Source organism: Xenopus laevis, chromosome 8S (assembly GCF_017654675.1).
Source record: "Xenopus laevis strain J_2021 chromosome 8S, Xenopus_laevis_v10.1, whole genome shotgun sequence".
Lineage (NCBI taxonomy): Eukaryota > Metazoa > Chordata > Amphibia > Anura > Pipidae > Xenopus > Xenopus laevis.
In genome coordinates this window covers 10,952,109-10,976,936 of record NC_054386.1, presented here as the reverse complement: position 1 = coordinate 10,976,936, position 24,828 = coordinate 10,952,109, and the positions used below count along the sequence as shown (strand labels likewise).

The window sequence follows — 24,828 nt, the reverse complement described above, 5'->3', positions numbered from 1 at the left end:
TACCTGTAGTTACGTCCCTGGTGATGGGCGAATCTGTCCCATTTTGCTTCATGAGAAAATCTGTGAAACAATGAAAATTTTAAAAAGGTGTATTTTAACATAAACTTATTTATTTTTTAGAATTTTTTTCACTGCACATATTGTGCTATTTTTGGGGCTACTGTTGAAGTGTCTCTTGGCTAGTTTTGGGCTGGTTTTGTAGCTGACTTTAGCTGGTTTTGAAAATTATACCTGGCAACCCTGGCAGCCATTGTGGTTGGGGAATATGGCTGCCTGTACTATTAGTGTGGCAGTCTTCCATCCCTCGCCACTTAGGTTTCTACTGTAGAGGCACGAGCACTCTGAGGCAGCACAATCCGGTGAAGGTGAAGCTGAATAATGTATTTCCTGCCAGTCATAAACCTGCTTGTATTCCACCGCCGTTACTTGATACGGCAGAGCAATAGCTGCTATTACACATATCTTGCTTATTAATACTTATTATATCGTGTTTGGAAATGCCTTGCGTTGTGTCAGCCACTCGCACACCCTGGCCTACAGCTCGATGCCTGGTGCCCGGTGATGGAGGGGTCGGCACCCTCCGAAATGTACAATTGAACAGGAATCACTGGCACTGAAAGGCAGGTGCAAGCAGGGCCAAGCCCTTGCGTGTTTATTCAGCAGAAAAATGCAAATGCATTGTGTCAGACCCGTGGCTTCCCCTTTGACGACCACAGGCTGGATGTCCTGAGACGAGGCAGCACGAAATTATATCGCAGTGCTTTACCTACAAGGACAAACTGGATGATACAATTAGGCGTCTACAACTTTATTATCCTGCTGCTGCTGCGGAGAAAAAGTTATGAAACAGAAGTGCCCTCATAAACCCTAGTGACCTGTCTGTTAGGGCTTTTACACAGGTGCATTTTTATGACGCGCGTTAAAACGCAGGGTTGAAAAAACGCATTCACTAATTGATTCCATTATACTCTGCCAGGCTGCCCTCATGTCCTCGTGTTTTACTCCGTTTACGTTTGAGTGCGTTTGTTTAGATGCAGCATGCTGCATTTTCTTGCGATTGAAAAACTTTCAGCTATCAATAGAATAGAGGGTTGTGTTAGGAACAGAAAAAAACAAATTTAGCTGCAGCAAAAACAAATTGTTTAAACGCAATACATATACTTTTTGCGGATAGGGCAGGGTATGGCACACGCAGTGAGCATAGGGCAGACAGAATGTGGCACACACAGGGAGTATAGGACAGGCAGAGCAGGGCACACACAGGGAGCATAAGGAAGGCAGGGTATGGCACACACAGAGAGCATAGGGAAGGCAGAGTATGGCACATGCAGGGAGCATAGGGCAGGTAGAGTATGGCACACACAGGGAGCATAAGGAAGGCAGAGTATGGCACTTACAGAGAGCATAGGGCAGGTAGAGTATGGCACACACAGGGAGCATAGAGCAGACAGAGTATGGCACTTACAGAGAGCATAGGGCAGGTAGAGTATGGCACACACACAGGGAGTATAGGACAGGCAGAGCAGGGCGCATAGGGCAGGCAGAGTATGGCACACACAGGGAGCATAGGGCAGGCAGAGTATGGCACACACAGGGAGCATAGGGCAGACAGAGTATGGCACACACAGAGAGCATAGGGAAGGCAGAGTATGGCACATGCAGGGAGCATAGGGCAGGTAGAGTATGGCACACAGAGAGCATAGGCTGGGCAGAGTATGGCACACACAGGGAGCATAAGGCAGGCAGAGTATGGCACACAAAGGGAGCATAGGGAAGGCAGAACAGAGCAGGAGACAGGGACACCTATCAGGACCACTCTAAGACACACTACATACAATGACACGGTGCTGGTGCCCCTTCATAAGAGGTTTAAACAATGAAAACCAATTGCAAGTACTCAGAATATCGCTCTCTACATTATACCGAGAGTTAAGAGACCAGGCTTCCTCCCCTTCAAATGTGTTGCATTAAATGCAATTTATATGCATTTTTCTCTATAGTATATAGGGTGTCAACATCTCGAAATACACTGTCCAATTTAGATCATTGGGCTGCATGAGATTTGGAGGTTATTGTGCTGCGGCTACTCTAATTTAAATGATTACATAATAAAATAATGGTTTATGAAACCCTCTTATAACAATAGATTAAAGCGATACTGACACATTCCTATAAAAATCATAGGAACGTGTCAGTATAAAGTATGTGCTGGACCCGGAATATTTTCCCTCAAAGTCACCCTCCAGCCCCGCGCACCTGCACTGACCCGACCGTCCGACACTGTTGAAAGACCTGTGCAGTTTCAATGACGATGGGCTGGGGGCGGCGCAAACCTTCCATAGGCTAATTACGAATCAAAACAGGACTTCAGCCTATGGAAGGATCACCCTGCCCCAACAAGGAAGATTCGTTAGTAGTGTAAGTGGTCGGATGTGAAAGGTGAGCAGAGCTGGGGGGTGGCTTTGAGGCGAAATTTTCTGGGTGCGGCACATATTTCATACTGACACATTCCTATTTTTATTAATGTTAAAGTTGAATGTAAGACACAAAGCTGATACAAAGTGATACTGCCCTACTGACCCAACACAAAGGGCGTAGACTCAATAACAGCAGTGCCGGCAAGTCTCACCTAAACGTTGGCAACCCCAAGTTTCAATACCTTTCCTTTAAAATTGTCTTTGCTTTAGAAACACAACTTTGGTTTATATAAACAAGCTGCTGTGTAGCCAAGGGGGCAGCCATTCAAGCACAGGCTATAAAGTAGATAACAGATAAGTTCTGAAGAATCCTGTTTTATACTACAGCGCTTATCCGTTATCTGCTGTGTATCCTGTGCCTTTTCAGCTTTGCATGGCTGTCCCCATGGCTACACAGTAGCTTGTTTATATAAACCATAGTTTTGTTTCTGAAGCAAATACACCAGTTTTCCCAGTACAAGGCAACAGTATATTATATTGTCAATCCTTTACGACAATTACATTTTTTGTTATTACTGTTTCTTTTAAAAAAAAAACTGCAAAAAGGTAGTAATGGATAATAAATTTTGCGGGTTATACTTTCGGCACAAACTATTATCTTCGTAGATCACCTGACCAGAAATACTACAAGTCTAACTGTAACAGGAAGAAGTGTTGAAGCAAAATTCATAACTCTCTGTTAATTGGCTCATGTGACCTAAGAAGTATGGTTTGTTTATGTGCACAGTGAATGGTACGATCCCAGGGGCCGGCCCTTATTTTTTAAAATGGCAATTTTCTATTTATGATTACCCAATGGCACAGACTACTAGAAACATATATTATTATGAAAAAAATGGTTTATTTACATGAAGCAGTGTTTTATATATGAGCTGTTTTATGCAATATATTTTTATAGAAACCTATGCAACCTTTTTTTTTTTATAATCCACCTATAGTCTATTGGTGTCTTTTCTCACTGAAACAAGGCAAAATATTTTGCTCATCCCTACCTGCTGCATCATCATGTTTGGTGTAATATAAGCCAAGACAACTAACTGATTTGACATACTTTGATAAAAATGCTTTATTTATTCTAAGGGGGTATTTACTCGACTTTTTTCAAAACCAGCCCAAAACCCTTGAAGATCATGAAGGTAAAAAAAACAAAAACTTCTTCAAATTGTTAAAGGGACATCTGCCATTAACTTTTACATGATTTTTTTCAGGATTTAGCTGGAGTATTTTGGAGTTTTTAGCAGCTTTGAAACACAGTAAATATTGAAAAATTTGAGTTTTGACTTGTGTAGAAGTCAGGAGTTACCAGATTTTGGGCTCTGTACCCTAGTCTCCAGTCCCTTTTAAGCATTCTCGCATTTTCCAGTGACTTTCCTCAATTTCAGACAATTTTGGGACAAAAAAACAGCTGGTTACCAAAATACAGTGGCATAACTACCGGGGGAGCAGGACCTGCACCCCCTCAGGGCCCCCCGGCAGCTCGCGAGACACTTATTCCAGCCAGTTCCGGGCGTACGGAGGGGGGCGGGGGGCCCGGCTGCGCGTCCTGCGCCAGGGCCCGCCCCCTCTTGTTACGTTGCTGCCAAAATATCTAGAGGTTGTCCTGTTATTAGGGTTGCCACCTTCCCACATGACGGAGACCGGACAGGCAGCGATGTCAGTGGGCGGGTCATGATGTAGATGGTCGTGGTTGTATCATCAAGGGGTGGGGCTATGATGCAGTGATTGTCCAATCGCCATGTCAAACAAGGGAATCCTGCCCGGTTTTCCTTATTTGGAAAACCAAGCAGGATGTTTTGACCAGGGCAGACCTTAAAAATACCAGGCTGTCAGGGTAAAACCAGACAGGTGGCAACCCTACCTGTTATACCAATATTTATTGAAATTGTATATGTATTAGGGCTTTATGGGGCCCCTATACCTTCCGGGCCCCCCTCTGTCGTTACGCCCCCTGGCGATGGACAAATCTGTTCCATTTTACTTCATGGGAAAATTTGTGTACTTTTACATAAATTAATTTATTTTTTAGAATTTGTTTCACTGCACAAATTGTGCTATTTTTTGGGCTACTGTTGAAGCAGTGCCGGGCCAAGTCGGCCAGGCGCCCCAGGCAACCTGGCCAACTACGTGGCCCCCCTGCTGTATTGAAGAGCGCATGCGCCAATGACACGCGAACCCATACCTCCCAACATTTTGGAAGTAAAAAGAGGGACAAAAAAATTTTTTCCGCACGTAGCGCAGCAATTTTTTTGATCACACCCCTTTCTGTTGCCACACCCCCTAATTACCATGATTGTTTTACAAAATTTGGCAGGTTATGAAAGTTTGAAAATATTTTTTTTGTGTCTCAAAATTGTTACAAAGTATCTTATTTGCACCTGTTACCTGTTCTGGGCTCTCTGCTAAAAGCCAATTAAGTGAGAAACTTTGTTTCTTTTTCTCGCTGTTCAATGCAGAGAAAAGAGGGACTTTCCAGTACAAATGAGGGACTGCGGGTTGAGCTGTCAAAAGAGGGACTGTCCCTCCTAAAAAGGGACAGTTGGGAGGTATGGAACGTACACAGAGGACGCGCACACTCGGAAACGGCGAACTGCTGCCACAGCTTCTGGAACTAGGGGTAGGCGTCAGAAGAGGTACGTGGGTGGCGCCCCTCCACCTTTGCGCCCTAGGCACGTGCCTCTTCTGCCTACCCCTAGTTCCGGCCCTGTGTTGAATTGTCTCTTGGCTAGTTTTGGGCTGGTTTTGTAGCTGACTTTGGCTGGTTTTGAAAATTAGACCTAGCAACCCTGGAGTAATAGCAGAGATGCCGGTATATCTCATTTGTCAACCCTTTTCCGCTATTGTTCCCTGGCAGCAGATTTAGGGGAGCTCAGTTGACCAGAAAAATCTGACAGTCGCTAATACTCCTCTGCGCGCTCCACCTACAAGACCTGACGCATTACATCATGGCTCGGCGCAGTGCATTGTGGACGGGGAGGGGAGAACGCCATTTTCATTGGGGCGCAGACAGAAGCGGATACCGGGCACCGACAGCAGGAGAAGGAGAATGAGCGCTGGATCCCCGGCTGTTCGCTAGGAAGGGTCTGGGATTCCCGGCCTGCGTCACGTGACTGCTGGGTGCGGCTTCCCGACATCCTCTCGATTCCATCATTATCTCTGTGAGGGCAGCTGCGGGCGGCACTGACAGGAACCACAGAACGGTATGGGGACGGATTTAACTGCTGTACAGGCTTCAGACTTGTGTCTGCTTTATGGGCAGGAGGCAGGGAGAGGGCATGCTGTGGTATTATGGATGCTGGGCATGGAGGGAGTCGGCACTGTGTTTGGTGCAGTCACTGGGCTCCCTCTGATTGGACGAGCGCCTTGTAGGAAATACAGAGATTTTGTCTCAGTGAGTGATGCTTCTGTCAGCTTATTATGGGGCTGATCCCAGGTAAGAACCACGTTCCTTCCTACCTAGCAAAGACTAGGAAGCAGGAGAGGCTGGAGCATGCGTGTAAACAACATGGCAGCTGCTCATAATATTTTATATCATCATTCCTCCACCCCTGCTCAGGCTCCTAGCAACTGGGCACATCTCTGATATTTCTGTATCACTTCTAACCCTTTGCCGCTCCAGGCTTGTTGTTTATTTAAAGGCTATTTCTATAGACGTTAAGCAAGATACTTAAAGGGGAACTATAGCGAAAATGAAAATGTAATACATACTTCCTCATACTGAAGTAAGAAACTTTCTAAATACAATCAATTAAAAATTCTGCCTTGTTTTTGAAATAATCAAGTTTATCTTCACTATTCCTCTCTCGGCATCTGTTTCTCCTCATTCTCCATTCATTCAGGAGATGGGTGTCAGATGAATGATCCAATATATCTTATAGGGGGTCTTCCTTTAATAGCAGTTGTATTAAAGGAGAACTAAACCCCCGTTAATCAAAAATCCCCTTTTGCTTCCATCCATTGGCCCCCTCACTGCATTCTCCTTCCTTAGTAACTCAGTGGAAAAAGTGTCCCTGTCATGTACCTTGGCATATTCATACAGAGTAGCGCAGCGGAGCTCTCAGGTACCATCTTCTGTATCTTCTGGTTCCTCGCGGAAGTGAGCGCCGGCACTGAGCTTTTTCGCGCATGCGCAGTTGGGACCATTCTGGTATTCGTGCCTACTGATCATGCGTGGAAAGCTCTGGAGATTGCTGAAGGAAAAGAAGAGTATCCGAAGATACAGAAGATGGTGCCGAAGAGCTCCGCTGCGCTACTCTGCATGACAGGGTACATGACAGGGATACTTTTTCCACTGAGTTACTAAGGAGGGAGAAAGCATTGAGGGGGCCAATGGACGGATGGGGATTTTTGATTAATCGGGGTCTTAGTTCTCCTTTAGAGCTCACTCAAATAACTGATTCCAGTACAAACAAAATCTAACAAAATAGCTGCCTTTTGCACAAATTCTGCATGTAGAGAGACAGGATTTCTGGTGAGTTTAATAGAGTGAGCTCTAATACATCTTCTAGGAAAAAGGAAGCCCCCCTTATAAGATATATTGGAACTAACTGTCAATGAATATCTGACACCCAACTGCTGCATGAAGACAAAATGAAGAGAAACAGATGCTGAGAGAGGAACAGGGAAGATAAACTTGATTATTTCAGAAACGGTACAGAAATATTGATTGTTTGTATTTAGAAAGTTTCTTCTAATATTACAAAGGGGATAGTTCCCCTTTAAGTAGCAGTTCGTATGAAGGGAAGAACCTCTAGTTACTTGATTATAAAAGCAAATTAAAGATTTACAGTAATTAAATAAGCTTGAAACTACATTAAAATGAACGACCATGTGATTTCTGGGATCAAAAGTTGTACTGCAATCCCTTCTGACTCAAAATCTGGTCAGAGCTGATGGCACCATGTGAATCAATCCATTAGATTTACCTAGCCCCTGATTTACCTAGCCCCTGATTTACCTAGCCCCTGATTTACCTAGCCCCTGATTTACCTAGCCCCTGATTTACCTAGCCCCTGATTTACCTAGCGCTTGATTTACATAACCAGACTTGAATTGCCACCCAGCCCGCATATGGCATAAAAAGAACAGAACAAGACACCCTAATTGATGGGAAATCGATAATTGATAGACATGACTCTGTTTCGTTTGCACAGATTTTTCAGACTTAAAGAGCAAAGGGTATGTGTGCTGAGTTTGGTGACATCAATATGCATATGTGTTTCTTTTTGATTATTGTAGAGAAGGGGCTTGTAGAATAGATAATCTAGCCAAACATATTTAAATAGGGAGCAGAACAAAATAATTTTATACTGCTACTGAGGTTTATGTGATTTGTGCAGATCAATACCAATGTCAAGGGGTTGATGGTTTTGCAGTGTGTATCAATGTCCTGCTCTGCATATATAGATGCGTGATACATTAATCAATATGGTAATGAAACAACTTTATCTATGTTATTCAGTGAGATGTGCTGTGCTTGAGAGTTTGTATCCTCCTTGGGAATTTAGCCGTGTCAGTGCAATCATTCAATAAAGCTGCTTTGCTTTATTTTCCTGCATTCATTCAGAGCAGTTAGTAGGAACACTGTACAGCTTAAAGCTAGCATAAAACATCTATTATGCATTTTGGAAAGTCAGAATGATCCCTTGGTCGTTTATGTTTTGTGTTTGCAAAATCTGTCTGGATTTTATATCATTCTATATATAATACTCATCATCACAAGTTACACTTTCACCATTGTAGCTGCTTGGTTAAGCTTAGTTGTAATTACGGTGTAAGATTTTGCAGCATAATATTGATGTAACAGTTCAAAATATTCAGTTAGCTTTGCTAGAGAAAGAAAATCGATGTAGCCAAGCTTCATTGCAGAGACTCTTTGTGCCAGTGAATGTGGGCATGTTCCTTAGCCATCTGACACACCCTGCCAGTCCTCAGACTAGAATGCATCAGGACCCGTACTTCTCCTTTGTTACACACTAGAATGGTTTTGAAAGCAGTCTTGCCTATTTCTAGGTGTCCCTTCTATGTACTGTGTGTTCCAGCACTGCTTATAATGTAATTATTGTGGCAAACTGGTAAAAGCATGGTTATTGCTGCTGCTCCTCAGCAACACACAAGCACATAGATATTATATATATATATATATATATATATATATATATATATATATATATATATATATATATATATATATATATATATATACATATACATATACATATACATATACATATACATATACATATACATATATATATTAGGAGCAATTGAAAAGCTTCCTGCCTCCACTGCAAGATTTTTAAAGGTTAACTATCGGGAAAATGAAAATTGAATATAAGCTTCATCATACTGAAATAAGAAGTTTTCTAAATACAATCAATTAAAAATTGACAGTTAGATCCAATATATCTTATAGGGGGGCTCCTTTTGCCTAGAACAGTGATCCGCAACCAGTAGCTCATGAGTAACATGTTGCTCTCCAACCCCTTGAATGTTTCTCTCGGGGTCCTCAAAGCAGGTGATTATTTTTGAATTTCCGAGCTTGAAAGCAAGTTTTAATGCCAAGTAAAGCTTCTTGTAGGCTGCCAGTCCACATAGGGGCTACAAAATAGCCAATCACAGCCCTTATTTGTCACCCCAAAGGACTTTTTTCATGCTTGTGTTGCTCCCCAAATCTATTTACATTTGAATGTGGCTCACAGGAAAAAAAGGTTGGGGACCACCAGCCTAGAAGATGTATTAGAGCTCACTCCATTAAAATCACCAGACATCATGTCTCTCTACATGCAGAATTTGTGCAAAAGTCTGTTACCTTGTTAGATTTTGTTTGTACTGGAATCAGTCACCTGCTAGGAAAGGAAGCCCCCCCCCCTATAAGATATATTGGATCTAACTGTCAATAAATATCTGACACCCCACTCTTGCATGAAGACAGAATGAAGAGAAACAGATTCTGGTGAAAATAAACTTGATTATTTCAGAAATGATGCAGAATATTTAATTGATTGTATTTAGAAAGTTTCTGATTTCAGTATGATGAAGCTTATATTACATTTTCTTGATAGTTCCCTTTTAAGATCAACAAAAGCAAGGTCTCCTGGCTCTTTCAGGTCTGCAAAAAAGCACTGTAGTCATTACCACTGTTTTATATCAGAAAACCTAATCACCTAATATGAATTTGGAATATGCTTCATAATCACAATTTTCGGAGTGCAGCAAATTGGGCTCCTTTTGCCTAGAACAGTGATCCGCAACCATTGGCAAATGTTCCTTTCAGAGATCTTAGTATCCAGAAATAAGTCTGTTTATTGACTAGTGAGCTCCCATGGGCTACTTCTTATTCATGCTTGAGAAACGCTGCAGTGCAATCCCATTGTGTATATAAAGAAAGATGTCCCACCCTTTAAAGAGCATACTTTTTGATTCCAACAATGTAGATTTCACAGGGAATGTCTTGTAGTATATTTTGTCTTTAAGTGGCAGATCTTATGACATCTTTATCATCTGGCATCTAAAAATAAGTAAATAAAACTTATATTAAAAGGCTGTAATTCACTGAATCCTTTTGGGACTGCAAATCCCAGCCAGTGTTTGGCATGCAATTGATATGCAGTGTCGCTAGACACACTTAGCTGAAAAGCCAGTCCAACGAATGCAACAGGTGTAATTCCCAATGTCATCAAACAGAATGCAGCAAGGTTACATCTAGCACAAACCCGTTTTAATCAGATATGTGTGTGTGTTTGTATAAAAGCTTTCAGGTCCCACAAAAACCTATGCTACAAAATGCTGATGTGCACTAGAATATTGTCTTAAAGGGGTTGTCCATCTTTGAGATAACTTTTAGTATAATGCGAAGAGTGATATTCTGAGACAATTTGCAATTGGTTTTAATTTTTTATTATTTAAGATTTTTGAGTTATTTAGCTTTTTATTCAGCAGTTCTTCAGTTTCAGCAATCTGGTTGCTAGGGTCCAACTTACCCTAACAACCATGCATTGATTTGAATAAGAGACTGGAATATGAATAGAAAGATGAGTAATAAAAATTGGCAATAGCAATACATTTGTAGCCTTACAGGGCATTTGCTTTTTAAAAGGGGTCAGCGATGCCCATTTGAAAGCTGCAAAGAGTGAAGAGAAAAAGGTGAATTACTATAAAACTATGAAAAATAAATGATGCAAGCCAATTGAAAAGTGTCTTAGAATTGGCCGTTCTATAACATACTAAAAGTCACCTTAAAGATGAACCGCCCCTTTAACTAGGGCACTGAGAAATTAAGTCAAATTATTTACAATAGAATCTCCATTTTACATCTTTCAGGGGACCAGAAAAATGGTGTAAAATCAGGGAAACTTATTGTGTATAATATAGGTGGAACCACAAAAAAAGGATGTAAAATGAGAGAACACTTAAAATCAGGGGTTGTAAAATTGAGGTTTCACTGTAATTGTAAAAATAAAGGTTTTTTTTAATCTAAAGGTTCTGGTTGACAAGAATGTGGGATAATCTGTTTAGAAGTAATGAGTCATAGTACTCCATTAACTTCATTTCCAGTTTTGAGCAATAATTAATTATATATTTGTATGTGGTGTATGTGTAAAAAAAAAAAATATATATATTTATAACAAATACAAGAGTCCTCTGCACTCAACCCATTATCAATATATTTAAGACAGAGACATTATGTGCTACTGAAAAATGCCTTACCCTTTAAACAAAACAGGGATTGTTTGTCCATATATTGCAATATATTTAAGCTGGCCAACTACGTCACAGTCATCCCATATCTGGCCAGTCTTAAATATATTGATAATGGGTTGAGTGCAGAGGACTCTTGTGTTTGACTATATGTATTTTGTGGTCACAGCCTCATTGCACCCCCGCCTAATGGTTTTAAAAAATAGTGGTGAGCACAACTTTCCCTTGTTGCCTTTAGTAGCATTTAATAAACCACCTGCCCCAATCCCCTCTGACTAGTGATTTGCAGGCTGACCCGGGTGAGTGCAAGCTTCTAGTGCTACTGCACATGCCATGTCCTACCCTTCCTCATTTGCTTACTATGAATCTTATTACCAGCCAAGATGATTAATGCTATGAAACTGAATTAGGAAAAGCCAGAGAATCTGAACCATCACACCATCCTGACTCTTCCTGAAACAATATCCCCTTTAGCTGGGGAAAAAGATATATCTTTGAAATGGTCAATTTTTGTTATATGGTCCCTATTTCCAATGAGCAATGGCCCTAGGCCCTATTTTATTTTTGTTCATTGCTGACTAACAAACCATTATTGGCTAACTATTAAACTGTAATTAAACTATGTAGCAGCAATTTTAAAATATCTGGTCTGCTGAACAGAATTTTGAAAGGAAACAGCTGAAACATTGCTACCGGAAACTAAAGGGCAATGAACATGCTGACGAAATAAAATGTTATACAGACGTTCCTACCATTTTTGTTTAATTGCTGGTTTCACTTCCGCATTGTACCAAGATAGTAGCTATACAGGGCTTTGTATTGTGCAGTGCTAGGGCTAGTAATTCTGTGCTATAGAAATGTAATTCCAGTTTTAGACCTTTAGCACCCCAAAACTGACTGCTGTATTTCTTTTTAATCCCTTTTCACTATACAAATATGGGGTCCGTTATCTAGAAAGTTCAGAATTATGGAATGGATGTCTCTCATAGACTCCGTTATAAACAAATAATTCAAATTTTTAAAAATGATTTCCTTTTTCTCTGTAATAATAAAACAGTAGCCTGTACTTGATCCAAACTAAGATATAATTAATCCTTATTGGAAGCAAAACCAGACTATTGGTTTTATTTAATGTTTACATGATTTTCTAGTAGACTCAAATTACGGAAAGATCTGTTATCCGGAAAACCCCAGGTCCCGAGCATTCTTGATAGCAGGTCCCATACCTGTACATAGTACAATCTGTGATGCTGACAAGTATCAGAGACGTTGATTCTACTTTTTAAAGGGATACTGTCATGGGAATTTTTTTTTTTTCAAAATGAATCAGTTAATAGTGTTTCTCCAGCAGAATTCTGCACTGAAATCCATTTCTCAAAAGCGCAAACAGATTTTTTCATATTCAATTTTGAAATCTGACATGAGGCTAGACATTGTCAATTTCCCAGCTGCACCCAGTCATGTGACTTGTGCCTGCACTTTAGGAGAGAAATGCTTTCTGGCAGGCTGCTGTTTTTCCTTCTCAATGTAACTGAATGTGTCTCAGTGAGACATGGGTTTTTACTATTGAGCGTTGTTCTTAGATCTACCAGGCAGCTGTTATCTTGTGTTAGGGGGCTGCCATCTGGTTACCTTCCCATTGTTCTTTTGTTTGCCTGCTGGGGGGAAAAAGGAAGAGGGGTGATATCAGTCTAACTTGCAGTACATCAGTAAAGAGTGATTGAAGTTTATCAGAGCACAAGTCACATGACTTGGGGCAGCTGGGAAACTGACAATATGTCTAGCCCCATGTCAGATTTCAAAATTGAATATAAAAAATCTGTTTGCTCTTTTGAGAAATGGATTTCAGTGCAGAATTCTGATGGAGCAGCACTATTAACGGATTCATTTTGAAAAAAAAAAAAAAAAAAAATTCCCATGACAGTATCCCTTTAAGGTTATTGCTTGTGCTGTAGGAATTGTATTGTGATCAACAAAAGGCTTAAAAAATGTTAGTCATCTTGTCTTCAACATTACATTCAGTTGTCTAAAAATACTTTTTATCCTATATAGATGTTTCCAGCTTCAGAATAAAAGCTGCAGATATAATAACAGATCTAGTGATTAAATCATTATATCTTTAACTCTTGAGCTTATAAATAATAGAACAGGATATGCTATTTTTGCTGCTGTGATTTTCATTTCAGCTGGAAATCCATTGTCCCATCATCCTGCTGCGTTATTGTTTTCTAAGGCTTACGTCACAATCACATGTTATTTCTTCAGGAAAATCACTTATTACTTTGGGCAACGTTAGCTTAGGAGCTGGATGGCTAGAAATACACAATATTTCATTGATCACTTGGCCATGGATGCAGAATAGAGGTCACCCAATGACCAGACTGATTTGAACCTCATGCTGCAGACACTTGTCTCTGGTTATTTTGTCAAGGAACTGGTATGTTAGTTTACCAAGACATGAACTCAAGGTGTAGCTTCAGGTATAACTGTTATTGAGAGTTTTATTGTACTAAAATTATATTCATTTTGTAGACGCTTTTTTTTAGGCAACCACAAGCTGTCAACTTGGCTCAGTCATGCCTGATAGTGAATATGGTCTAATCCAAAAATTAGAGAATTGATGCAGTTTACCAATTACAATTATTGATTTGTCCCATGGTTTATTCTGTGCTGATATCCCAATGAAGTCAATCCATAAATAAATTTGTTTTATAGGACAAATCCAAGGCAGTAGACTTTGAATGCAATTTAGTTTATTGAAGGAGTGAGTACACACTACATGTTTCGGGCTAGGCCCTTTATCAAGTGTGTGTACTAGGGTTGCCACCTGTCTGGCTTTGAATCCGACATTTTGCTTTTTCTTGGGGCTGTTCATTTTACATAGTCTGTTTGGGTTTGTGCATTGTGAAACCGAACAAAAGTCTGGCCATTGCCCACCTCAAAAATCACAGCTCTGTCCTTGTATGACATAAACACCCCCCCATGTCATGACCCCGCCCAATACATCATCGGTCTGTTCCCATTATTATTTGTGCAAACCCTAATCTGTGCTGTGACCCATTCGTAGCAGTGCTTTATGTCCTCTATTCTAAAACGTTAGCATTCACATTACTTTACCAGAGTGGAGCGCCCCAGTTCTCTATTAACCCTTTTGGTAAATATGCCCCTAAAAATGCTATAAAAGTAAAAAGAGAGCTATGATATTTCCTTATGCGAACTAAGGCAGTGGTAATTTCACACCTTGATAAATAGTGCCCACTGTTTTACGTAGGTATTAATGGATCTTTCAGAATTACCCATAAGTTCACTGATCAATCAGTGCTTCTGCTGAGAGATTCTGAAAGAATGCACTGCTGCTTTATGAACCTCTTGCTAACTACAGGTATTGGATCTGTTATCCAGAATGCTTGGGACCTGGGGATTCTTTCCATAAATTGGATCTCCATACCTAAATCTGAGCTTTCTGGATAACTAGTTTCCCAATAACGGAACACATACCTGTATTAGATAAGTGGTGTCCAGGCTTAAGCAAAGCAGGGGTCTTATTTGAATGGCTTTATTGTGTCATAATCCATGGAAAATTTAGCTTCATTGTGTTAAAAAGAGAGAACGTATTTATTTTAATATTGGTGTAAAGATCTGATTAATGGAATTGATACAAAATCTGATTATTAAAAGATGTTTGTTGACCATGCTGGACTTTTGTTGGGGGGGATGATTTCACGCCAACTTGCAGTACAGTTGTAAAGAGTGACTGAAGTTTATCAGAGCACAAGTCGCACGACTGGGGGCAGCTGGGAAACTGACAAAATGTCTAGCCACATAACTGTTGCGAAAAAAAAAAAAACACAATTTTTTCCCATGACAGTATCCCTTTAAGGCCTGCTCTAGACAGGAAATACAGGGCTCTATAGTCTGTAGTATGTTATACAAAGTGGTTCTCCCTAGCATGCACATAGCAATGGGTCCAAAGGAATGGCCATGTACTCTTTTCAGACCACCACTTATGATTGCTCTACTGGCTCTGGGTGCAAAGTGTGTGGCATGGTGCAAAACACAAAAAAACCTAATTGTCCTTTGTGCTCAAACACACTAGGGGGCACATTTACCTAGGGTCGAATATCGAGGGTTAATTAACCCTCGATATTCGACCGTCAAAGTAAAATCCTTAGAATATCGAAGTCGAAGGATTATGCGCTATTCCTACGATCGAAGGAATAATCGTTCGATCGAACGATTAAATCCTTCGAATCGAACGATTTGAAGGATTTTAATCCATCGATCGAAGGATATTCCTTCGATCAGGAAATTGCTTGGAAGCCTAAGGGGACCTTCCCCATAGGCTAACATTGGCCTCAGTAGGTTTTAGGTGGCTAACTAGGGGGTCGAAGAATTTTTTAAAGAGACAGTACTTTGACTATCGAATGGTCGAGTAGTCGAACGATTTTTAGTTTGAATCGTTCGATTCAAAGGTCGTAGTCGAAGGTCGAAGAAGCCCATTTGATGGTCGAAGTTCATGCATATTCGACCATTCGAAATTCAAACTTTTTTTCCTCTATTCCTTCACTTGAACTAAGTAAATGGGCCCCTAGCTAATTATAGGGCTCATTTACAAAGCAGTGGACAATGTTTCCATTAGTTTGTAATTACCAGTAATCATAACATTGTGCTTATTTCTTCATTCATACTTTTGCAGAATCAGAGGGATGAGTGTTGGGAAGGTTTAGGCTAGTGCCGCCAGCTTTTCTATGTGTCTGCATCTGGATACATTTTATTAGCCTGGTACAGGCACAAAGAATGGATTTCAGAGTCAGAATTCATACATTTCCCTGGGGAAATCTGCTCTGTGTGCCTGCACCCGGGACAAAGCACTGGATCCACATGCACAGGGAACAGGGAAAGGCTGATGCAGACGTCTAGCATTGGCATTGAACAAGAAACTGGCTGTTTAAAAAAACTCAGTTTAGGTTCTAGATCCCTAGATCCTTTCCCTCTAAAGAGAATCTAAGCTAGTGGTTCCCGCTTTTTGCAGTCTTTTGGGGCAACAAGATTTGTTTAACTTCTCTTTAAAGGGGTTGTTCACCTTTCAAACACTTTTTTTCAAATTCAATTGTTTTCATATTTGGTCACCATAAACCGACTTTTTTTTCAATTGCTTTCCATCTTTTATCTTTTACAGTTCTCCCAAAATGTACGTTTAAAGGGGTGGTTCAATGACTTTCTATTTCTACGTGTGACTGTTTTTCTAATATTGAAGTGTCAAGTGTCATTTTTCACCTTCTGAAGCATCCCTGGGAGGGGGGGGGGTCGCCGACCCTGTAAACTGTTCTAAATGGATACATTTAGTTGATACATTTCTTATGTTTGTCCCTGCTGAGCAGAATCTCTGGGTTTCATTACAGGCAGCTGTTAGACTTGATACAATAGTTGCTAATACTCCAGAGATGCAATGGATCAACTAAATGTTGCAAAATTGTAACAGTTTAGAGTGTGTATTAGAATAACAGCTGCCAGACTGAAACACCAGAGATACGAACATTTTGGAAAAACAGTAAAAAATAATAGAAAGTAACTGAAAAAAGTCTTTATTTCTGGGGAACAATCTAAAAACAATTGAATTGAGAAAAGTGTTTGGTCAACCCCTTTAAAGTTGAATGTCTGTCTCTAGTGTTTCAGTCTGGCAGCTCAGTAATTTTGGAGCAGATTCTGAACGGTTACAATTTGCTACATTTAGTTGTTACAATTAGTTGATACATTCCTTATCAGTATCTGTGGAATATTAGCAACTATTGTATCAATTCTAACAACTGTCTTTAATGAGTCTGCTCATCAGGAACAAACTTAAATGTATGAAATGCATGTCTATAAGTATAACTTTATTTTTCAAGTGCAGTTAAGGAGCCGCAGAGCTGTACAATGCATAAAAGTACAGTATATATAAAAGTATACACGGGGATGACAAACCACACAATAGATATACACAAAGCTCATATCAGTATCAATTTAGAACAGGTAAAGAGCCGGTGATCCCCCCACAGAGCTACTTTAGAAGTTGAAAAATTAAACTTCACACTTAGAGGCACATTTACTTAGCTCGAGTGAAGGATTAGAATGAAAAATACTTTTCATTTCGAAGTTTTTTTTGGCTACTTCTACCATTGAATTGGCTACTTCGACCTTCGAATCGAACGATTTTAACTAAAAATCATTCGACCATTCGATAGTCGAAGTACTGCCACCTAAAACCTACCGAGCACCAATGTTAGCCTATGTGGACCTTCCCCATAGGCTTTCTAAGTAATTTCTGATCGGTTTAATTAACCCTCGATATTCGACCCATAGTAAATGTGCCCCTTAGTGATAGAGTTTAATTTCTGGTGTCAGTATCTCTTTAACAAAAACAAAAACGGTCACAAATAGAAAGTAATTGGAAGAAGGCCTAATTTCTGGTGAACTATCTGAAACCAACTGAACTAGAAAATGTGTTTGAAAGTGAACAACCCCTTAAAAACATGAGTAAGGAATGTTATGGACACAGATAATGTGATTAAATAGGAATATCCATCTATATGCAAGCAAAAGGTCATTTAAGACATTTTTACTTAGGAATACAGTAAATTTCAATACAGCAGCAACTTTAATCACTTTCTACTAACAGCTTTAACATGACTGTGACATAACATGTATTTTCTTCTTTTTTTTTTTTTTTTTTTTTTTTTTTTCAGAATGTATGACAACATGTCCACAATGGTGTACCTTAAGGAAGAAAAGTTGGAGAAACTCACTCAGGATGAGATTATTTCTAAGACCAAGCAAGTCATCCAAGGACTGGATGCATTGAAAAATGAACACAATTCCATTCTACATAGTTTATTGGAAACAATGAAGTGTTTAAAGAAAGATGATGAGAGCAACTTGGTGGAAGAGAAATCCAGCATGATCCGCAAATCTCTGGAAATGTTGGAACTCGGGCTGAGTGAGGCACAGGTAGGGAACAAAAATGTGTGAATCTGGAAGTATTTATAGGTCAGACTAAAAACTTCTTTGTCCTTTATGGGAAATAGAATAACTTGATGCCATATAGGAAGAAGGCAATGGGCAGGACCTGGCTAAATAATTATTAATCCAATGTCCTGAAGAAACTTTTTTTGGGTGTACACTAATCAGTGCTATTATAACAATAGCAGTTGGAAAGAAATGCTGGTGACTTTACTGCCCTTTGTTGTTATAAAGTGAAAAGTTTAGTGAAAGTTTATATGGGAATAATGTACCCCCTTTGTAGAATATTAGAATAATATTGACTATGTAAAGATCATGAAACTGCAAGGTGACTTCTAATAGTAATATAGTAGTAATACATGTCTAATCTATTTTATGACAAGGGGTACAGTTGTGACATTACTGAGCAATGATTATAATTTACAGGATCTTAATGACGCTTGTTTACTGAAAAATATTATTGCATAGCAGGAAACATTTAAAATTAATTTGTGCTAATGCTATTTGCCTGTCACAGGTAATGATGGCTTTGTCAAACCACTTGAATGCAGTTGAGTCCGAGAAGCAGAAGTTGAGAGCACAAGTCCGCCGACTTTGCCAGGAAAACCAGTGGCTGCGTGATGAGTTGGCTAACACCCAGCAGAAGTTGCAGAGGAGTGAACAGTCTGTGGCCCAACTGGAGGAAGAGAAAAAACATTTAGAATTTATGAATCAGCTGAAAAAATATGATGATGATATTTCCCCATCGGTATGTACTTTAACGTCGGCCTTCTCTAATTTTCCATTCCTGCATGTGTTGATTTTATTGTGTGAAGCACAATATGTGTTCTTACATTTAACTTAAAGTGATTTTAGAGTTGTGAATGCATTTTGATTATTTTTAAGCTAAAATGTTTTTTAGCCATGTAAAAAAAAAAGATGTGCATAGCATAGTCTTGTTCTAATACAGATGGAAGCCCCCTGTGTATCCTATCCAAACATAATGTTAGCAGAAAAAATGCTACTGCCTAAAGGCATTCAGGATTATTTTCTATTACCACGGGCAGAAGTGCAAGAGCTCTAAAGGGTTCAAGACTTGCACTTCTGGTTTGGTTGTGCAGCAAATGAAAAAATCCTAGATGAGGTTCAGAGTGCAACATCAGCAGGTGCATACATTTCCTTACCATTTGCCATAGGATAGGCTTTAAGTACAAGGCCCATTTGGGACCTCTGTATGCTCTCACTCTATAGCTGGCATGTCAGGCGCACAAGTTGGGGTGCGGGAGGGGAAGATGTCTAATTGCCTTCCTCCTATCTGCCCCGCATAAATAGAGCGCTACCAAACTCAGGAAGTGCTGTATACATGCAATTCATTGAGGGAACAATGCAGGATGCAAAGTGCAAGAAAAGGAAGCATTGTGCCCATTTTTCTGCTCTTTGCACCCTGCCAATTCATAAATGAGTCCTAGTCTTATTATTAAAGGGGAACTCTGGCTTCCAAACCAAAATTTGATAAAAGAGGCCACATAACACAGAAACCCCTAATATACTCATCACAGTTACCTGTTTCTTCAAAAACTATGAATTAATGAAATCCAGCTGTTTAACAATTCTTCTCTTTCTGCATCATTTTAAATCCTGGCAGGGAAGCATGGACTAAACATTGATGTTACAACTTCTCTACAGCTTACAGACAGCATGCAGGAACTACATAACCCACAATGCATTGCACTGTGATGTTCTGTTCCTTGAAATCACATGTGCAGGGAATTGTGGGGTTTGGAGGATGTAGGCTGAGGACAGATGGCTGTTGATACAAAGTAACAGTAGTCGGCTCAAAAAAGTAGTCCGACAGATCAGCTGGAGAGCTTGGGGCTAGGCTTAGGGGAACTGTTCCAAACCATTAAAAATCTGCATATTTTTTAATTGATGTATATTGCAAAGTTGCTTGAAATTATGTTTACTTTTCAAAAAGCTTGTTATGTTTGTGTGGAGTTCCCCTTTAAATGAAACCTAGTTTATATGAGGGAAAATGTATCCTTTATTAATATGAGTAAATATCGGAAAGATGCACAGTTCTTTACTTCTTTTTCTGGTGTGCTCTTTTCTCTGTAATAATGAGGTTAATGTCGCTTTTATTAGGTGGTCAAAATGCTCCTCTTCCCTTCACATCAGTTTATGGGAAACACTGTGAATGAACCATATGCATGAAGTGACAGACCTCTGCTCAAAAATGCACCCCCCATGTTTTGTAGTACTTTTTCACATTAACAGAAAACCGCAGGTCCCAAATTAGATTCAGATGCCTGATCTTACTGCTGTTTTTTTTTTTAGGATGATAAAGATAGTGACTCCTCCAAGGAACCTCTGGATGATCTGTTCCCAAATGATGATGATGATCAAGGCCAAGGCAGTAAGTGCAGGAAAAGCCATGCATGTCCCCATTGAATTAAGACATTTTGTTCTTCTTTAAGGAAAACTATGCCCCTTGAACAATGTAGGTCTTTATACAAATATATTGCATAAAACAGCTCATATGTAAAACCCTGCTTCATATAAATAAACCATTTTCATAATATACTTTTTTAGAAGTATGTCCCACTGGGTAATTATAAATAGAAAATTACCATTTTAAAAAAATAAGGGCTGCCCTTGGGATCCTAGGATTCACGGTGCACACAAACAAACCATACATGTTAGTTCACATGAGCCAATCGACAGTTCTGTTTTTTGCTTCCAAAGTTCTTCCTGATAGCAGCACACAGACCATAACGAAATGGTGGTTCAAGGGAAGAGATATAAAAAGGGTAATATTTACTTAAATATATATACCAGTTTGATAAGATTCTTTAATATGCCACTTAATTTGATATAAACGACCTGTTGCTTAAGTGTTCATTTTGGGAGTATAGTTTTCCTTTTCCTTTAAGTGTCCTGTTATACATTTTCCCTAAATGTGGCAAGGCCCCTTGCAAGTGAAGGCTCAGGGGAACACCACTTAAGTTTATCATGCCTGTAATCAGAACCAGTTCAGAAGTTCTCTGTGCACATACCTAATATTGCACTGGCTTACTAGGGTCCTGCTAATTCTCTCCAGAAGTGTTCAGAGTAAATAATGAAAACAATAGAGCCAAATACAATTCAACGAGAAAAAAATGATCTTGCTGTTTATCACAGGTAAACTTTATTGAACTCTATAGGAAAAAATTGGGCCTTTAATTAGGAGAAAGGTTCTTCCTCCTCAAATTGAATCTTACCCATACGTTTTTACATAATAAACTGTAAAATAACTTTGATCATGGAATCTGGCCTGGTGTCAGACAATGTTTTCCACCTGAAGATTGCAACTTAAGACAACAGTTATACTGGATTCCAATAGAGAAAAATGCTTACTTGAAAAAGTCACACCATCACAATTCGTAAACTTGTTAAACATTTTTGTTAGTAATGGGATTTTAATTGCCATATTGCAAGGGGCTGAAAATAATTGGAGCTTCTGTTAGTTCCTCGTTAGCTAATGAGCTCCAACCATGTATCTGTATCTCATTGTAACCGTGTGAGAACCAATGCCATCTAAAATATCCCTATGACCGAAGTATTAATGGAAAGAGACCATAAACCTTTTAAGCAAAATTCTGGCATATCTGTGTTTAGGATATAATGTATTTGAATATGGCAGGATTAATTTACCTGCTCTCATTTTCTGCAGTACAACAGCAGCACAGCAGTGCAGCAGCTGCTGCCCAGCAAGGTGGTTATGAAATCCCTGCAAGATTAAGGACTCTACACAATCTGGTTATTCAGTATGCTTCACAGGGAAGGTATGAAGTTGCTGTACCCCTCTGCAAACAAGCTCTTGAAGACCTGGAGAAGACCTCTGGACATGATCACCCAGATGTGGCCACAATGCTTAATATACTGGCTTTGGTCTATAGGTGAGTAGTGTTTTTGCATGCAGTGTAAGTAGCCCTGTCTTATATTGCAGCAGGCTAAAGGGGAAATATAATGTCATGTAATACTTTATTCAGCCCATAGGCCTACTTTAGCTCTGCCCTGAAATAATACAATGCTTGAAATGGTTTTACTTAAGATTTTGTCATGATTTTTATGGTGTAGTTTTTATTTCTAAATTACACGGTTTACATTGCAAATAATTCATTCTACCATATAAAATTTCATTCCTGAACCAGCAAGTGTATTTTTTTTAGTTGTACTATTGGTGTGTAGGCGCATCTCAGGTCATTTTGTCTGGTCATGTGCTTTCAGAAAGAGCCAGCACTTTAGGATGGAACTGCTTTCTGGCAGGCTGTTGTTTCTCCTACTCAATGTAACTGAATGTGTCGCAGTGGGACCTGGATTTTACTATTGAGTGCTGTTCTTAGATCTACCAGGCAGCTATCTGGTTACCTTCTCATTGTTCTTTTGTCAGGCTGCTGGGGGGGGAGGTAATATCCCTCCAACTTGCAGTAAAGAGTGACTGAAGTTTATCAGAACACAAGTCACATGACTGTGGGCAGCTGGGAAATTGACAATGTGTCTAGCCCCATGTCAGATTTCAAAATTAAATATAAAAGAATCTGTTTGCTCTTTTGAGAAATGTATTTCAGTGCAGAATTCTGCCGGAGCAGCACTAATAACTGATGCATTTTGAAAAAAATAAAAATTTTTTACTGCGACAGTATCCCTTTAAATACCCATTCAGTTTATCTTGACAGTGTAATACAAACTAAAGGAAATTCCAGTTTCCTTTTTCCAATGACCCCTGGGGGGGAGGTTGCATTTTTTTATGCATTTAAATTCAATAGCTTACCTGAGCTCATGAAATATGTGTGGTTCTAAACTCTGTTGCAGGGATCAGAATAAGTACAAAGATGCTGCAAACCTATTAAATGATGCCTTGGCTATCCGTGAAAAGACTTTGGGCAAAGACCACCCAGCGGTAAATGGATATTATTTTTTTGTGTTTTCTTTCTGCAATTGTTGTGCTATTTCTTTAAATTATGTCAGCAAAGGTAGTAGATAAAAGTACAGAGGTGTTTGAAAGTTTAGGAACCATTTAAAATGTTCTATATTTTTATATGAATGTGACCTAAAACATGATCTGATTTTCAAACAAGTCCTAAAAGTAGATGAAGAAAACCTAGTTAAAAAAAAATTTAACAAAAATTGTTATATTTGGTCATATATTTATTGAAGAATTTTTATTAAAGATTTAATAACAAATCTATATGTGGCATAAGTAAGTGAATCTGTATTCACTTACTTTTGCTCAGTATTTTTTGTGACCCCCTTGTGCAGCAATAACTGCAACTAGACATTTGCAGTAAATGTTGATCAGTCCCTGCACATCGACTCAGAGGAATTTTAGCCCATTCCTCTATATGGAACAGCATCAAATCTTGGATGTTGGTGGGTTTCCTCACATGACCTGCTTGCTTTATTTCAATTGGATTAAGGTCAGGACATTCACTTTTATTTGGATTAATCTTAGAACATTCACTTTTATTCTTCTTTAACCATTCTTTGGTAGAATGACTTGTGTGTTTTGGATCCGTTGTATTGCTGGATGGCCCACTGTCTCTTAAGATTCCATTCACAAACATCTGTCTTGACATTTTCCTTTGGTATAGTTTAGAATTCATTGTTCCATCAATGATGACAAGCTGTTCAGGCACAGATGCAACAAAACAGGCCCAAACCAGAACACTCCCGCCACCACCATGTTTCACAGATGGTATATGGTTCTTATGCTGGAATGCAGTGTTTTTATTTTTCCAAAAAGTTGTATTTTGGCTTCATCCGTCCACAAAAAATTCTTCCAGTATCCTGGTTTGTCCATATGATCTTTAGCAAACTGTAGACTGTCAACAATATGTTTGGGGAGAACAGTGGCTTTCTCCTTGCTACCCTTCCATACACACCATTGCTGTTCAGTGTTCTCCTGATCGTGGACTCATGAACATAAACATTCGCCAATGTGAGACAGTCCTTAAGTTGCCTGGGTTCCTTTGTAACTTCTTGGACTATTGGATGACTTGCACTTGGAGTAATCTTGAAAGGTCGAACATTTCTAGGTAGGGTAACAACGGTCTTAAGTTTGTACACAATCTGTCTGACTGTTGATTGGTGGAGTCCAAACTTTTTATAGAGATTCTTGTGACCTTTACAGCTTTATGGGCATCAGCAACTTTTTTGTTTTTTGAGATCTTCAGACATCTCTGTTGTTCAAGCCATGATACATGTCCAGAAATGGGTTGTATGTGTGATCAGGCTTTGCTGGATCCCCATTCTTTAAATAAAACAGGGTCTCTCACTCACAACTGATTGTCATCCCATTGACTGAAAAACACCAGATTCCGATTTCACCTTCAAATTATATGATAATCCTAAGGATTCACTTACTTTTGCCACACACATTTGGATCATTTTTGTTTTTAATAAATACATGACTAACTATAATAATTATTGTTTCATTTGTTTAACTAGGTTTTCTTCATCAACTTTTTAGGACTTCACAAACTTTCAAGCACCACTGTATATATTAATGTTCACGCTGGTTACTGATCAACACTACTGAACAGCAGCAGCAGTCCTACTGAGATACCATTCTAAACTGATGGACACAATTTTTTATGTGTCTATTAGTCTTTACCATATGTGATAGGCTCTACTTGCA

The 24,828-nt window shown here is 39.4% G+C and overlaps 1 protein-coding gene across 6 annotated transcripts in view; it reads left to right on the top strand.

Annotated features, from left to right (window-relative positions):
- Nucleotides 1–5,440: 5,440 nt before the first annotated feature.
- Nucleotides 5,441–24,828, top strand: part of klc1.S (kinesin light chain 1 S homeolog) — a 54,896-nt gene continuing 35,508 nt past the window's right edge. For 4 of the 6 annotated variants that reach the window (XM_018231870.2, XM_018231872.2, XM_018231869.2 and 1 more), the window contains exons 1-6: nt 5,441–5,674; nt 17,900–18,161; nt 18,691–18,921; nt 20,487–20,565; nt 21,862–22,087; nt 23,004–23,091. In XM_018231870.2, coding sequence (XP_018087359.1) covers nt 17,901–18,161; nt 18,691–18,921; nt 20,487–20,565; nt 21,862–22,087; nt 23,004–23,091 — 885 coding nt within the window. In that variant the 5' untranslated portion in view covers nt 5,441–5,674; nt 17,900. The remainder of the gene's footprint in view (nt 5,675–17,899; nt 18,162–18,690; nt 18,922–20,486; nt 20,566–21,861; nt 22,088–23,003; nt 23,092–24,828) is intronic. The other 2 variants (XR_005963745.1, XM_018231874.2) reach the window with 1 other exon arrangement.